Below are 16,358 nucleotides of genomic sequence, written 5' to 3' on the forward strand. Positions count from 1 at the left end.
AGTAATAATTTCAAAACTGAGTATGTTTACAAAGTAAAGAATCTTTGTAGAACAGTATGTATAGGGAATAATTGATGTCCTCAGATAAGCTATTTTAATCTTTGACTAGACCTCTGTTCTCCATTTTACCTTGTAGAATGGAAAAATTAGTACATTAAATAAGTTTTTTCCTGAATATATAATAATTATCTTAAGCATATTTAAAATTTCTTTTTTCTTTTAAAGAGACACTAATACATTTTTTAATTGATAATTCAGTTTTATAGTTACCTGACAGTGTTCATCTTCCAGATGTCCAGGTGCTTTTACATGTTGCTTAATTTAATTTCCCATAGAGTTCATAGATTTTCTTTATTTTGATTCAGGATTACCAGGATAAAAATGTTACTAATAAAAAAATTTTAATAGTAATTGACATGTGTCACTGCAAAGATTTATTTTCTTTCACTAATTATATGTACATTATTGAACTGATTGATTCTGATCAGTGTTTTCATGTATTTATTTTGAATTTTTAAAAAAAGCTTAGTCTAATGTATTTAGTTTAAACCTTAAGACCATAAATGCAGCTACCTGGTTGCCTAAGTAGTTTTTGTTTTATTAAAATGTTTTTTAAAGAAATAGGTGTACAGCATATATGTTGTTTTTCTCCTGTTGTGAAATACTTTGCTGTAAAACTTACAGCTATGTGTACACACATTGACAACCCTTCTGTGCTAATTAGAAACTATTTAAATAAGCACAGTTACATTTGTCCTGCATTTAGTTTGAATAATATATTCTAATAAGTAGTTTTGATTTTCCTTTTATTTATATCTCTTTCATACTTACTATATGGGGAAAAAGCCTCTTCTGACATGTACTGCTCTTGCCTTTTAATAAAACTAGCAATTTTTTCCTGTTAAAAATATTTAGGCCAGAAATTCCCCCCTCTTTTAGTAACAGTAACAACAATAACAAAAGAAATGTATAATCTTAACATTTAACTTTTCAGAGGGTATAAGGAAATAATTTTGCCTGAAATTACGGCCATGACTGTAGTAAGTTGCTTTATATTCATTACAGTGATAATCATTAAGTGGAAGTTGATAATGCCATTAAATCTGAGACTTATACCTGTAGGCAATTATGCATGTGTCAGACACTCATTTTCTATTCTAGATTTAAAGAAATAAAAATGGTAATTTGGGACATTAGAAACATAAATACTAATTATCCATTATTTTAATAAGCAGACTTCTTTTGACATTAATGAAAGGTTTACTTACAGAAAGAGACTTGTGGATGGTCAGAAACCACTGAAACAGATTTTACTAATTCTACTAGGGTAGATTGGGAATGGAAAAACTGAATGTGTCTTGTTAAGTATTATTCCCTTAAGATTATATACTGTCACCAAGTTGAAAGTTTATTTTAATAATGTCATTTTGACAATATTACATCAAGTGATATTTTAAATGACATTAAATGTACTTTGACAACTAATTTTTGTTAAATATCTAATGATTAAAGTCTGCTGTATTAGTTGGGAAATTAAGTTCAATATTCACACTGGAAAATATCTGTGTATACTGTATTTAAATTCTAGAAGAAAAAAGTTAATGAAATCATATTTCATTTAGATTTCTTTTTTTGTATTCTCTAGAACTAGTTATCACTTAGTTGCTTAGAATGAAATAGGTCATCTCCTTTTCCCCAACTACTCAGTTTAGGTTCTAACAATTAGTGATATATTTCATTTTTTGGAAGTTGGGGAAAAGGAGATGAGATAATTCATTTGCCTGTACTCACTTGTTCCACCTGTTGCTACCCAAGTCAATGTCTACATTTTTAGTTAAATTGTTTTCTAATTCAGAATTGTCTATGATAAAAATAGCTCTCATTGAATTTTAAGTATATAAGTGGCACTGTGTTAAGAATTTTGTATCTATTATCCCATTTGTTGCAGTTTAATGAGGTAATATGATCCTCATTTTACTGATGAAGAAGCCAAGACTCCAAGAGATATGTAAAGACAAGTGAAATAAGTAGTAGAGTCATATCTGTGTATCTGTTTCATTAATTCAACTCATATTAAATGCCTGTTAACCTTGTGGCAAATACTAGGCCTGGTACCAGGATGCACGAATAATAAAGCTAATGCTCCCTGTGCTCGGAACATAGAGTTAATTAATAATAGTAGTAATAATAATAGAGTTATTAACCATAATAATAACATAGACACTTATATTGCATTTTTTGTGTATGTCAAACATTACTTTGAGCAATTTTTATATGTTTATTTACTTAATCCTCTTCACAGTCTTATACAGCAGGTATCATTATTATCCCCATTTTCAGATAAGGAAACTGAGGTAAAGAGAGGTTAAGAAACTTGTCTAAAGTCACACATTGTGTGTCTATGTTAGGAATGTGGTTCAAATCCAAGCAGTCTGATTGCAGTGTCTGTGATCATAACCACTACCCTTTGCCTCATCTAACAGTAAAGACAGATGATGTAAAAATAAATACACATGTCATAAGAGTTTTAAAAGAGGAAACAAGGTTTAGTGGGGAACACACGAGTGAGTCTTTGTTTCTTCTGGCACAGGCTCAAATAAGGTATTCCTGAGGATGAGGTATTTTAGTTGCAATCTGAAAGATGATTATATGAGTAAGTTAGGTCAAGGAGAAGGAGTAAAGGGGATAATGGATATTAATAGCATTTGCAGAGGCTCTGAGAAAATCACATTAGAATGACTAGAAGAATTCCAGTATGACTGGGGTGTGCTGTGGCTTCAAGAGATAGGTAGAGTCCGTATTGAGAAGGACCTTTTGAACTTTTTAGGGTTTTAGATTTTAAGAGTAATAGGAAGTTGGTGAAGAATTAAAAACAGGACATACGGCCTGAAGAATTGACTAGAGACTAAATCACTTAGGAGGTTCTCCTTAAAATTCTATCTCCAGTAAGGATTTTAACCTGATGATAGAGATAAGGTAGAAATGTGAAGAGAGTCAAGAAATATTTAGAATGTAGAGTATACAGGATTTGATGAATGAGGCAAATAATTGAAGAGGAGTCCAGAGTATAAACTGAAGTAACAACTCCAGAATTTCTATTTGGGAGATGGTTTAGCAGTGAAAACCTGTTTGGAGGGAGAAGGGTGAGGGTGTGTCTTAAACCTGCTTGAAGTATTACAGAGCATGAGGCCAGGAGAAGAGAATTTTCAAATACAAGAGAGTTGTCTGCTTGCTGCTGAGAGGTCAAGTGTAGATGAGTTCTAAAAATTCTCCCACTAGATGAGTAAGTTCAGAGGTGGTCAGTCTCATTAGAGCAGTTTCACTGGATTGATAGAGGGCAGATTTAGGAGAAAAAGTGGAGATGAGAAATAAGAAAAGTACTTCAAAACAATAAGCAAGGAGAATGGTAGCTGGAGGGGAAAGTGGTTTTAGAGAGAGTTCTTCTAAGCTGTTCATTTTCATTTTCATCTGGAAGTCGCATTTTACCGTGCTAAGTAATCTGATCAATCAGAGGGACAGACAGATTTGATTTTTTTTTAAATAGAATATAGCTGAGGAAAGAGTCATGAAAAGAAAAACACTGGATGAGAATTTTGGTAGGGTTTATGTGCCACATGGGATATGCATTTTTAGTTATTTTCTTACTATCTGTTCTCCCTCAAAACTGAAAGTGAAATAGAAATAGAAGACTTTTATGAACAGAGGGATATAAGACTTGACAGTTCTGGAGTACAGGGAAAGAAAACCTATGTCGCATAGATAAAATGACAACTGTATTTCAGTCCATAAATTTTAAATATCAGAGGGAAAATGGAACCAGGCATAGTCTGATTCTATATGTATCCCAACCCCATGTTTTAAGTTTAAATCACTTTTGTGTTATGTCATGAAAAAAGTATATTGGATTAAAATGATCGTTATTGATACACAGGTAGATTTTGATTGTCAGAAGTAAAATTTGACTAGAATATTACTTCCAAAAGATTATATAGGAGAGATTTCCTAGTAAATATTAGTGTTAAAGTTATACTTTGTTTTTGGCTTTCATAAGATAGTTCATTTCTATATAAAGTAAGATTACACTAGTGAGAACATTGAGTTTCAAAAGAAGAGCCTTGCCTCACAGTCATCTATGTGGTGGATAGTAGTTCCCTGTTTAGAATCTACTCCTAGAAACAATTTCTCCACTTTGAATCAGGGTCAGAGTATGCCTCCTTATACAAATGATTGGAAGACTTGGATATCCAGTAGTCTTGAGTTATGCGGAAAAGTTATAGGTTCCTGACATTTACAAATGGAAATTTTACCTTGGCCTAGAAATTATACTTCAGATGTTTGCCCTTTCTATGTATGTCAGGCAAGTTGGGGGTACAAAATTTGTGGAGATAGTTGAGCTTAATTATTGATGTATCAATATTATTTCAGAGGATTTCATCATATATTTTGTTTCCTTGTAAATTGATTTTTATTTTAAACATTGGGCATAACAAAAGGGAAAATATTGACAAGTTCTTTGTATAATAGAAAATCCCTGAGGCAAAGAATAAATTATTTCTACATGATCCACAACTTATCTCAGCTACTATACATGATTAGTGGTGGAAGATTGTACAGTTAGAATAGTGACCTAGCAGAGAGAAAATGTTGGGCATAGTGGTTCTGAACTAATTATTGTGGCGATATTCTACTTAGTTATCATCATTTTGATAACTTTGTTTAAATTTATACATAGGATAGGTCTCCAGGGACATCCTAGCTGAAAGACCAAACAATATTTAGATGATATACAAATCTAGTTACCAAGATAGCATATTTTGTTATCTACTTTGAGCATGTTTTTTTTTAGAGCCACAAATGATTATAGTCAAAATGCACAGACTGAATGATTTGAAAATGTGTATTAAACAACAACAACAAAAGTTTATTTGTGGTTATTACTGTGAAAGGCTTGGAAGCTACCTAATTAAGTAAAGGTCAAAGAAGTTCCTTTCAAATTATATTCCAGCCCATTCTATAATTTTTTTCCTGAGCCAGTGCATTAATCTGCAAAGGGCTCTTTTATTTTAAATTTGCTTTCTAGAATCTCATGTTACTGACTATTCACTTCTAACTCCAAAGAATGAAATCTTTTACAGTATAGTGTCTTGATTTTTATGTTTTTATGACTGTGCTTCTGAAGCATATGTTTGAATGGGTAGTAGTTTGCCTGGGTAGAGATCACTCTAAGCTACTAACATCGTCTGTTGTTCTTGATAATTGAAATCAAAGCAATATGTATGGCCACCTTAGCAGGTTGAACAAATTTAAAGTGCTTTTTTCCCCTCACACTGTCCTTGTGCTAAGTGCACCACAATTTTATTGACAGTTTAATCTCTCAGTGCCCTGGAAAAGATACAGGATAGTTTTCCAATAGTCTGATGCCAAAGTGACAGTTTGCATTACCAGAACTTTGTCAGAGTTGCTGGTATGAATTATATATCTTTTTTGAGAAATAATACCGACAGTTGATATTTCTTAATTAAAATATGTGTTGAAGGAATCTTATTTTCTACTTAGTATTCAAATTTTTTCCAAGATAGTATAGCAAGTAAGAACTTCATATAGAAAGAAACTTAGAGAAAAAGAATCTACCACATTATTATCAGTTTCATCATCTATAAAATGGAGATAAAAGTATGTGCTACAAAGGTTATACATATCCTGGGACATGGTAATGTTCAACAAACTTTAGTTACTGTTATGATGGTGCATTCTACATAGTCATTGGATTTGATTAAGTTCTCAACCCTAAGACTCCTCCTAAATTAAAATCTCTACTTTTTAAGCAAAATATTTCAGTAATATATTTCTAAGTAAGCATACAAATAATGCAATTTTTAGGATGTATTTGCTGATCTAGATTCTGACACACAGGGCAAGTTATTGAAAATTAAAATGGTTACAAGTGTTTTTTCAAATAAGATAATAAAATTTAATTTCTTGGTTCTTTAGATTTTTATAGACCTTTTTAGCTTAAAATATGCACTTTATTGGAAACTGTTTATTAACTTATCTACATTTCTGAGAAAATTCAATCTGATAGGTTGTATACATCAAGAAGAGGAGTATTAAATTAGGAAGACTAGAATGAACAAGGCTAGGAAATAAATTTTTAGATTCCGGATATATACTTGCATCAGTGCTTCAGTTGAAGAAACCAGGTTCTGTGTTGTGCAGTGTTTCTGCCTGAGATGTAATTTATATTTGACGCTACAAAGAGAGAGCTGAATTAGATGGGGGCAGGGGGTGGTCTGAAGTGTTTGTAACTAACAGATATAATGATGAGCCCATTTTACTCCAGGCTGATGACTTCATTGACAGTTTAAATGAACAAATTCTGTCAACTGTAGTCATTTTGTAAATTAAATGAGTACTGCTGTGCTTTGCATGAATTTTTATAATGTGTGGATTATATTACAGAGAGACTAAATAATAACTTGGTAATAGGTAACCTCGGAAGAAAGTATTAATTCACACTGATCAGCTTAAGGATACTTCTTGCTTTTGGAGGTTGGAGGTGGTCTTGGAAGTTGGTAGATATTTTCTATACCATTTGGACCTCTCAACAGCTAGCTCTTTGTCTACTATATTCCTTTAGTCATAGCATGCAAATATCTATAGCTGCCTCTAATTTTACTCAAAAAGGAAGTTTTGATAAAGTATTTAAATGGCTTCGTTTTTTAAACTTTTTTTAATTGAAGGATAATTTCTTTATGGTATTACATTGGTTTCTACCAAACATCAACATGAATCAGTAAATGGCTTCTTTTTAAAAAAATTTTGTATTGTAGCAGTTGAATTTACAGTGTTGTGCTGTTAAATGTCTTCTTAAAACTTATGCTCCTATTAACCAAAGCAGGCCTAAGAAATTCAATCCTACAGTTCTCTCACACCTGCTTTCCCCCCCTATTCCTTCTTTACTTTAAAAGAAAAATAATAGCAAAGCAGTTTATAAAATGTTTGAGAGATAATGAAAAAAATAGCCCCAACTCTACCTCTTAACTAACCTCTTACTCTTATCATTCAGCCTTTTGGCTGTCATCACCAATTCCATATCTTAAGAATGACTGTGGTTTTGGCATTAGTGGGATAGAAATTTCAGCAACATAACTAAAGAATAAGGGAAAACTCTATGTGGACAAATGACTAACAGCAAATATGTCAAAGGTTGTCAAGGATAGGACAGATGCTTTAAAAGTGCCATTTGGAAATCCCTGGGTGTCCAGTGGTTAGGACTGTGGCTTTCACTGCCAAGAGTGCAAGTTCTGTCCCTGGTCAGGGAACTAAGATCCTGCAAGCCTCATGATGTGGACCTAAAAAAAGTCCTGTTCTTGATAATTTTACATAAGCTCAAGATAGGTTAATTTGGTTATTTTATAAGAGAGCCATTTGGTAAAATACCTCCTCTAAAACACTGAATTATCATATCTTTGAAAGTTGTAATGGATGGTTAATTTTTTTTTCTTAGCAGCTGTTTATATCAAGGACATAGTCAACAGAAGTAGTACGGAAACAGAATGAATACAATTTGGTAGGCCAGCTTTATAACTGATTCAAACTTTTACTTTCAAAAAGCAATTAATATTATAGAAGAGGATGTCACATGAGTTAGAAGTGAAGATGTAAGAACTGATAATCCTGAATTTTATCAGCTTGGCTTCTCCTCTCTTGGAGAGAATCCTTTTTCCTTTCTGCTACTGTTCTGTATTCTTAAGTCCTGTTAGTTGTCCTCTCACAGGATAAAAGCTAGAGCAGAGTTTCTGTCAGGTTCTCTTTTAGTAAGTGCTCTAGCATGTTCAAAAGGAATGCAGAAAGATACGAGTTCTTTATTGCAATAAAAAGTGGGCCCAATAACCAAAAATCTTGAGTAATTTTGATTTCATTAAGTTGTTACTGCTTATGTTGATACTGTTTTCATGACAGAAAGCTTCTTTTTAGTACCATCAGGTACTGTATCAAGTGCTTGAAATAGTATCCAGAAAATAAGTATTGTTACAGATGAGTTTTCTTTCTGCAAGGAACTGGCAGAAATATTACATGTTTGGTTATATAGCAGTTTTTATTCTGTATATACATTTTAATGTCCCCCCAAGCTGTTATTCATCATAAAATGAAAAATTTATAAAGCCCTGTTCAAATTTGTCTTTGAATATCTGAGTACTCCTTTTGGAGAGGAGGGAAGAGGTGGCTTTAAAGTGATTTGTATTGATTTCTGAGTTTCTTAATTTTTATTTACCATTTTATAAAGATTTTATATGTTGAGATAGACATGTATTATGAGTATCAGCTATGGACTCAAGATGGAGTTGCCTCCCATAATTTAGAAAACAAATTTCTTTCAAGATTAGTTGGGGGGGAGAATGGAATATATCAAAAGGTATGATCTTATAACAGAGTTTTAGAAAATAACTAAATTTTTCTCCCCCCTCCTTCCCAATAGAGTACAGGCTGTAATCCCTCCCTAGATTGTAAGTCTATGAATTTGAAAGAACAAAGAATTTGATAGCAGTTAATTGCAGCAAAATTTTTACTAAACAGCTTCTTTTGAGCCCTTGCATCTTCTCAGAATTTCTGAAGGAGCCAATGATAATTATTCTTAATACTCTAGCAACTGAAGGAAAAAAGTCCTGAGAATTCCATTAAATAAAAATACCAGTTTATAAAGTATGTCATTTCATGTTAATGTTCTTTGATTCCCTAACAACTAAATATGGTTCTCAAATATGTGTGATTTTCATCTGAATCAAAGGGAGTCATGTTGCAAAGCTAGAATTTGATTCAATGCCACTTTGAAATATAGAGTATTTCTATAACACTTGCTTTTGAACTTTAAGTGAGAACCATAACAGATGTGAGAAAGAGTTATGACAAGGACAGCCTAATTTAAGTTTTAGAAATTTTAGGAAATGTCATCTTTTTATTGATTTCAGAGACTTTTTTCAAATGTTTTAAACACAATTTTCAGATAACAATAATGAAAAGCTGAGCCCCAAACCAGGGACAGGTGAACCAGTTTTAAGTTTGCACTACAGCACAGAAGGAACAACTACAAGCACAATAAAACTGAACTTTACAGATGAATGGTAAGTTAATGTTTTTGTAAAGATGTTTTTAGCCATTTTGTAGGATTGTATTAGATATTATTTTTAACAGTTCATCTTTGTTTTGCAATAATGTATTGGTTCTCAAACTTTAGCATGCTTCAGGATCACTTGGAAAGCTTCTTAAAACACAGATTACTAGACCCCACTCTCAAGAGTTTGAGGTGGAGTCAGAGAATTTGCATTTCTAAAAAATTCCCAGGTGATACTGATATTGCTGGTCCTGGGATATTTTTCTGATAGAAAATGCAAAAGATGCTCAATCACCAGTATACTAATAGTGCAAAAATTAATAAGCCTAACAATTTGGAGGTTTTTGCAGGCTTGGTCCAATGTAAAAGATGTATGTTTATGTGTATATACATATATATTTTTGGTTTGACATTATTTTAATGATACTGAATATATTTAATTCTCCTCATAGAGTTAACTTTATAATAAATATTCCCATATTACTACTTAGTTTTCATAAATATTATTTTGTCAGCTAATAGAATCCATCAAAAGGATGTACCATAGTTTTACTTATCCATTTCCTTTTAGTTAGGCAGTGAAGTTACTTATTTTTACCAAATAAGACTATGAATATCTTTGTTTACAAGCTTTTTTTCTACTTTTAAGGTGATTGATTTGGGGTACTTTTTCCAGAAATAAAACTGTATCTAGATTAAAAGATATTGAAAAATTATTTTCAAAAGGATCATCTGTCATTACATTTCTCCCAACAGCATATGAAAGTACATGTTTTGCTGTCTCCAGGCCAGTATTCAATATCAGTATATTCATTTATTTGTAACTTACGTATTTGATTTTTCAATAATTTTTATTTAGTTTATTACTAGGAGTTTGAACTTCAGTGGTGGTATAGATTCTTTTGGATGGCATTTCTGATTATATTTATTACTCATTAATCTAGTTAAATATGATATTTAAAAAATTAGCTATGTGAACTTCCTAAATTCTTTGCCACTGTCTCATTGCCTTTATCATGAGAGACAGCATCCAAAATACTATATTTAAATTTATTATTGTTATTATGTAAATTAATATATAGGCAACATAATCTTTCTTAACATAATTAATTATATATTAATATAATTATATGTGATTAATATATGGTGGTTATGTTAATCATTTAATAACCAATATATTAATTATTCTAGATAATTGATATATTAAATTGTACATTATTGTATATTATATGTTAGTATAATATATAATGTATATAAATGATATATAATATAGTTATATATTGTTTATTAATATATAATTAATTATATGTTGATATATGATAATTATTGTAATTCACAGTTTTCCATTTGTGTTTCTGTGTGTTTTTTAATATTAAAATCTTTGATTAAATAGCATTTTCATTTATTATTATTGAATACCTTCTGTGTTTCAAAGCCTGCTCTAGACTTTGGGAATACACTGATGAAAAAAATAGACAAAAAATATCCCTGCCCTATTTGAGCTTATTCTCTAGGTATGGGAAGCAGATGATAAACATAATAAATAAATGATTTGTATAGCAAAAGCGTATTAAATGGTATTAAGTGCTGTGGAAGAAAATAGACCAGGTAAAGATGATTGGAAAACCCCAGGAAAGGGTAGGCATCATTGAGAAGATGACATTTGGGCAGTTTAAAGGGTAAGGAGGAGTGAGCTATGCATATCTGGGGGGAGAGCATTCTATGCAGAGAGAAAGCCAGTACAATGGCGCAGAAGTAGGAGCAGTCTTAGTATGTTCAAAGATCTTAAAAAGAAAACAAAACAAAACAGTGTAGCTGGAGTGGAGTGACCAAAGGAGAGAGTAGGCCAGTATCTATTATAGATAAGGTCAGCCAGGGAAGTGAGAAGGGTCTTAAAAGGAAAAAGGGTATCTCTGGCTGTGTAGATCTGGTTGTGTAGAGAATAGGCCTTGGGTTGGCAACCCACTCCAGTGTTCTTGCCTGGAGAATCCCAGGGGCGGGGGAGCCTGGTGGGCTGCCGTCTGTGGGGTCGCACAGAGTCGGATACGACTGAAGCGATTTAGCAGCAGCAGCAGAAACCGAAAGACCAGTTAAAAGGCTTTGGCAGTAAGCAAGGTGAGAGGTGGTGTTCAGTCGCTTAGTTGTGTTCGGCTCTTTGCGACCCTGTGGACTGCAGCACGCTAGGCTGAGGTGGTGTCTTGGACCAGGATGGGAGCAGTGGAGGTAGTAAGAAGAGATTGGATTCTAGATGTATATTTGAAGGCATGGTCAATAGAATTTCTTTATGATCTCTACTGTTTGACCTCAGCTTTTAAAAATTATGATATCCCTGGCTCTTTTTCTTAGTATATAATTTAAGATCACAAAAGATTATCATATTTATTCTCAAGTCTTTTCTCATGTTTCTGTACAGAAGGGACTGATTTCTTATCAAGAATCTCATCTGAGCATATTTTAACCAAACATCTTTAGTCCCACTCTTCTTTTGAATGGTACTTTTTCTTCTTTGAAAACTAACCATGAATTATATTCTCTTATTTACTAGTTTCTTATTTCTTTAGCAAAAAAGTAGGTAGCCTTTTTTTCTGGTTATAAAAGTATTCTGTATTCATTATAAAAAAGATTTTTAAAATGCAGTCTTTTTCATCTATGCTGGTATGATGTCTTGCTTTTATTTTAGTTTCTTTGATGACAGGAAGGCAATAGAGTACACAGACAAATAGTTGAGACTCTGAACCTGACTAGCTGTCGGACCTTTGTAAATACCAGTTTTTTCATCTGAAAATGGGAATATTTAATACAACCTTCCTCAGGGTTTATTGGGAAGATTTAATGAGACCATGCAGAAAAGGTACATAGCACTTAGCTCGTTGACTGGCACATGATAAGCTTTAAATAATTGTTAGCTACAGTTGTCATCTTTTATAAATTGCCTTTCACATCCTTGGCCCAGTTTTTTACTGTGGTGTTTATGTTTTTCTTACTGACTTATAAGAGCTATATAGAATTAAGTGAGGATAATATCATTCGTCTTTCATTTGTTGCAGATATTTTCCCCAGTTTATTGTTTGTCTTTAAGTGCTTACGGTAGTTTCACTTTATGGTTTCAGCTTGTGAGCTAATTAATGCTCCTTGTCCTTCTCAGAATTAGAGGAAGATTTCTTCTTGATTTCCTTTTATAGTTCTGTGCTTTTATATTAAAAATATGTTTAATCTTTTTATAGTTTATTTTACCATGAAGTATGATGTAGGGCTTATACCTCAATTTTTCCACATGGCTTTTCCTTTTTCCCAGTACCTTTTATTGAGCAATCTAGTCAGTCATTTATCTATAATTTTAAAATACCATATTCACACATGCTAAATGTATTTACTTGATTACTTGTGTTTTCCGCTAACGGCTCTGTATTCCTACATCAGTGCCCTATCATAACTTCTACACTGAGCATTCTATTTAAGCCTGCATCATAACTTTCTCAATGGGGGAAAAAAAAGATGTATATATCACATTGGCTTATCTTTATCAGAATTGCTATACCTAACTTTTTGGTTATAAAGAAATACATGTTCATTGCAAAAGAAATAAGAATCTTAAAGAAAAGTTGAAAAAAAAATTACAGTAACCCAACTGAGATGACAGTTAACATTGGTGTCATCTTTCTGATATTTTTCTGATAAATATCCTTTCTGATCTTTTCCTCTGTGTATATACCCATGTAGATATGCATTTTTCTTAAAAATATACATGGATGCCATTAAAAAAAAATTAAATTGACTCCCATAATCAGCCAAAAAAAAGCTTTTGTAAAATTTTGACAAACATTCCATGATAATTTTTATTGTTTATTGAGTCACTGCTATTTGTCTATGATTAATGTTTTTTAAGTTGTTGTAGCCATTCAGTTTTTTCTTGTTCACATCTTTACTAAATTTAAGAAATTGTTCCATTTTTCTGAATTTAATTTTAACCTTAATAAGATTGTTATACATTTTCTTCTATTTTCTTTCCCACTCAATTCCCTTTTTACACATATGTCATGATTTGTCACAGAATGTTCATTGAAAATTATTTATTTAACTTGGTATGGTGTTCTGCTCTAGCCAGAAATTCTAACAGAATTATGGTTATCATCAGGTAGGTATTAAAACTAAAATAGAAAAACATTATTCTCTCCTTCTACAAAACTATGGTGTCGATCACTTGCCATATTTGAACAGCAATCTAGAACTGGCAGTGATCTACAAAGGGCAATTCAAAGACCAAAGAAACTTCCAGGCCTCTTTTCAAGTATCAATTTAAAAGTAGCCTAGAACAATAAAGTCTAAAAGGGTGTATGATCAAAGTTTGTAAAATCAGTAAGAATTTTAATATGGTGAAACATCTGTAGTGAGGACAAGAAGAGAGATTATGTAATTAAGTTAAAATTCAATAGAGAGACTTGTAAAAATATATACCAGATCGTAGGTGCATCAGTCAGTGAAGAATTTATATTTTTGTCTCTCTTTAATATTAAAAGTGGATTAGAATAATCACCTTGATTTTTTTTTAAGTGATGTTTCACAAGTACTGCTAATATAAATCTTGTGTTTTATTTGTATCCTGAATTTTTTTGATCAACTTCTCTAGTTGTAAAATATTATAGTCTGAATTTTTTGGATCAGCTTCTCTAGTTGTAAATTACAAAAATTATCCTAAAAGTTGGCATTTATTAACTTCTTGGTGAAATAGCTTGTCTTGATTGTAGGAGCAGTACTGCCTCAAGTTCCAGAGGAAATGGGAGCCACTGCAAATCTGAGGATCAGGAGGAATCCTTGGTCCCACAGAGCCCAGTGCAACCACCAGAAGGAGAGAGTGAAGCAAGTAAGGTGATATTTTGTCCTGACAAAACCCAATGTTGGATGTTTGTTTACCTATTTTTCTGATACATCAGTGCTACAGTTTTGTTTTTTAACTTTTGCATCAGTAGTCCACTCACTGCTGTTGATGAATTATCAATAGCAAACGCAAAAGATAGGGACCTTAAGCATTTAAGATGAGGCATCACAGGGAAGTGTAGTTCCCCTCTGTGGGTACAGTGGCCAGGATAGATGGTCATCATACTGACAGTACATTAGATATAAATGTTGGCTTGAGTTATCATTACCATTTTTATACCTAGCAGTGAAATCCAAAGTATCTATCTTGATTTTTTTCAAAGAATATAGGTTGTTTATGGAGGGAAAGAAAAAAGAGTTAAAATCTAAACAGGTTATGAGTGAATCCTGTTTCATATAAGAAGAGCCATTTGGAGAATGTTTTTAGAACCCTTTCCTGGAATATTTTTATGTGATCATCATATGAAATTTACGGCTTAGTACAGCCTTAGAACACAGTAGATTTTCAGTACATATTTGATAAATGAATTCATGAATCGTTTTTCATTAAATGAATACATACTTCAGTGTAACAGAGGTAACAAGAATTAAATACATATAAGGAGAAGGCAACGGCACCCCCTCCAGTACTTTTGCCTAGAAAATCCCATGGACAGAGGAGCCTGGTAGGCTGCAGTCCATGGGGTCGCTAGAGTCGGACACGACTGAGCAACTTCACTTTGACTTTTCACTTTCATGCATTGGAGAAGGGAATGGCAACCCACTCCAGTGTTCTTGCCTGGAGAATCCCACGGACTGGGAAGCCTGGCAGGCTGCCGCCTATGGGGTCGCACAGAGTCAGATACGACTGAAGCGACTTAGCAGCAGCAAGATGACTATCTAGCAAGCAGGTGTCCAATTAGGAACAAAAAAACCTGATCCTTCATAGGTCTATAGAATTAAATCCCAGAAATAAATATTTTCAGTAGCCAAATAGAATTTATGGTGAGGCTAACTTTACTCTTTGCTCATGATATTTCAAATTAGACCAAGTATATGACAAAAGGAAGAAAAATACTCAGTTTTTAAGTTTATATTCTTTGACATTTAGGGGAAAATAAAATCAAAATGAGGAATGTCAGTTGGGAGGAATAATCTCAAGCAGGATTCTTCACATAGAGTTCCTGAAGGTCCATGCATAGGCTTTGGGAAGAGGCAGTGGGCAGAAGTGATAAACAAATAGCGAATACCCAAATCTATTCCTGATAGTATTTTACTATTTTGTGGGTACAAACATAGTATTTGCGTTATACTCTGGGGGAGTTTTTATCTGAGTGTCAGAGGTTTCTATGACCCTAAAAGGGTTAAGAACTGCTTATGTATAGGAAACCTAGAATATTAATTAAATTAGTGTTTATTTTTCTTAACAAAAAAAAGTTAGGAGTTAATGATAATTTGGTTTAATTCCCAGAAACTCCTGAAGAATCATCAGAGGATGTGACACTTCAGGAAGGTACATCTGCAGAAAGCACAGTTCAAAACCATATAGATACAGGTGAGTTGTTTTGTTCTCCTTAGATAATTCCTTCATATAGGAAAGCAAGAAGCCTTAATCTGTGTTAGTCTCTCCAGAGTTAGAGACCATTTCCAAATATATGTATTGTGGAATTTTGTTCTTCATGTAGGGGAATTAGATTTATATTAGAAAATGTCTGAAGTTAGATTAAATAATTAGTGTTGCTGACATGACCAATTATTACTACTTTATTTTCTGACAGCACAATCAGATAAGTTTACTTCTGAGTCATTGGATTCTGGCTCAGGAGAAAGGAATGACTTCAATCTTGATAGCCCTTGTGGGGTTGCAGAAGAATCCACTTTGTCTGAAAAAGGCAAAGAACCAGGAACTTCAGATCAAACTAGCACTCCAAGTGCTTCCAGTACCAGCAATCCTGAGCCTCAGTCACAAACAGAAGCCATCGGGTCTTTGGCCCATGAGGAAACATTGACCAGGGACTCTGCTCTCCAGGACACAGATGATAGTGACGACGACCCAGTCCTGATCCCAGGTGCAAGGTATCGAGCAGGACCTGGTGATAGGTTGGTAAATTTTTAATTAACATGAACTATAAAAATATAATTCACAAGGCTTTATTTCTTTCTTTGAAGTTATGTAAAAGAGTTTCTCCGTTTTTGACAGTTACTTCCTGTAAGCGTGTCTCAGGCGTATAAACTCATAGAATTTTGTAAACTCATAGAATTTTGTAAACTGTAAGTAATTTCACATATTACATATTGCATTCTTTGAGCAAAAGAAGAAGATACAAAGAATTGCTGTTTATCTTCAGCACAAAGGCTTGGTCTTCAGTTTACAGATTCAGAGGAAGGAATA

General features: G+C 32.9%; 1 protein-coding gene across 9 annotated transcripts in view; it reads left to right on the forward strand.

Annotated features, from left to right (window-relative positions):
• The window catches only part of DCAF6 (DDB1 and CUL4 associated factor 6), a 184,353-nt gene that overhangs the window by 118,813 nt on the left and 49,182 nt on the right, over window positions 1–16,358 (forward strand). For all 9 annotated transcript variants that reach the window (XM_070366876.1, XM_005896961.2, XM_070366886.1 and 6 more), the window contains 4 exons: window positions 9,005–9,122; window positions 13,858–13,973; window positions 15,438–15,521; window positions 15,745–16,066. In XM_070366876.1, the coding sequence (XP_070222977.1) occupies window positions 9,005–9,122; window positions 13,858–13,973; window positions 15,438–15,521; window positions 15,745–16,066 (640 nt within the window). The remainder of the gene's footprint in view (window positions 1–9,004; window positions 9,123–13,857; window positions 13,974–15,437; window positions 15,522–15,744; window positions 16,067–16,358) is intronic.

The sequence above is a fragment of the Bos mutus genome, chromosome 3, assembly GCF_027580195.1.
Source record: "Bos mutus isolate GX-2022 chromosome 3, NWIPB_WYAK_1.1, whole genome shotgun sequence".
NCBI lineage: Eukaryota > Metazoa > Chordata > Mammalia > Artiodactyla > Bovidae > Bos > Bos mutus.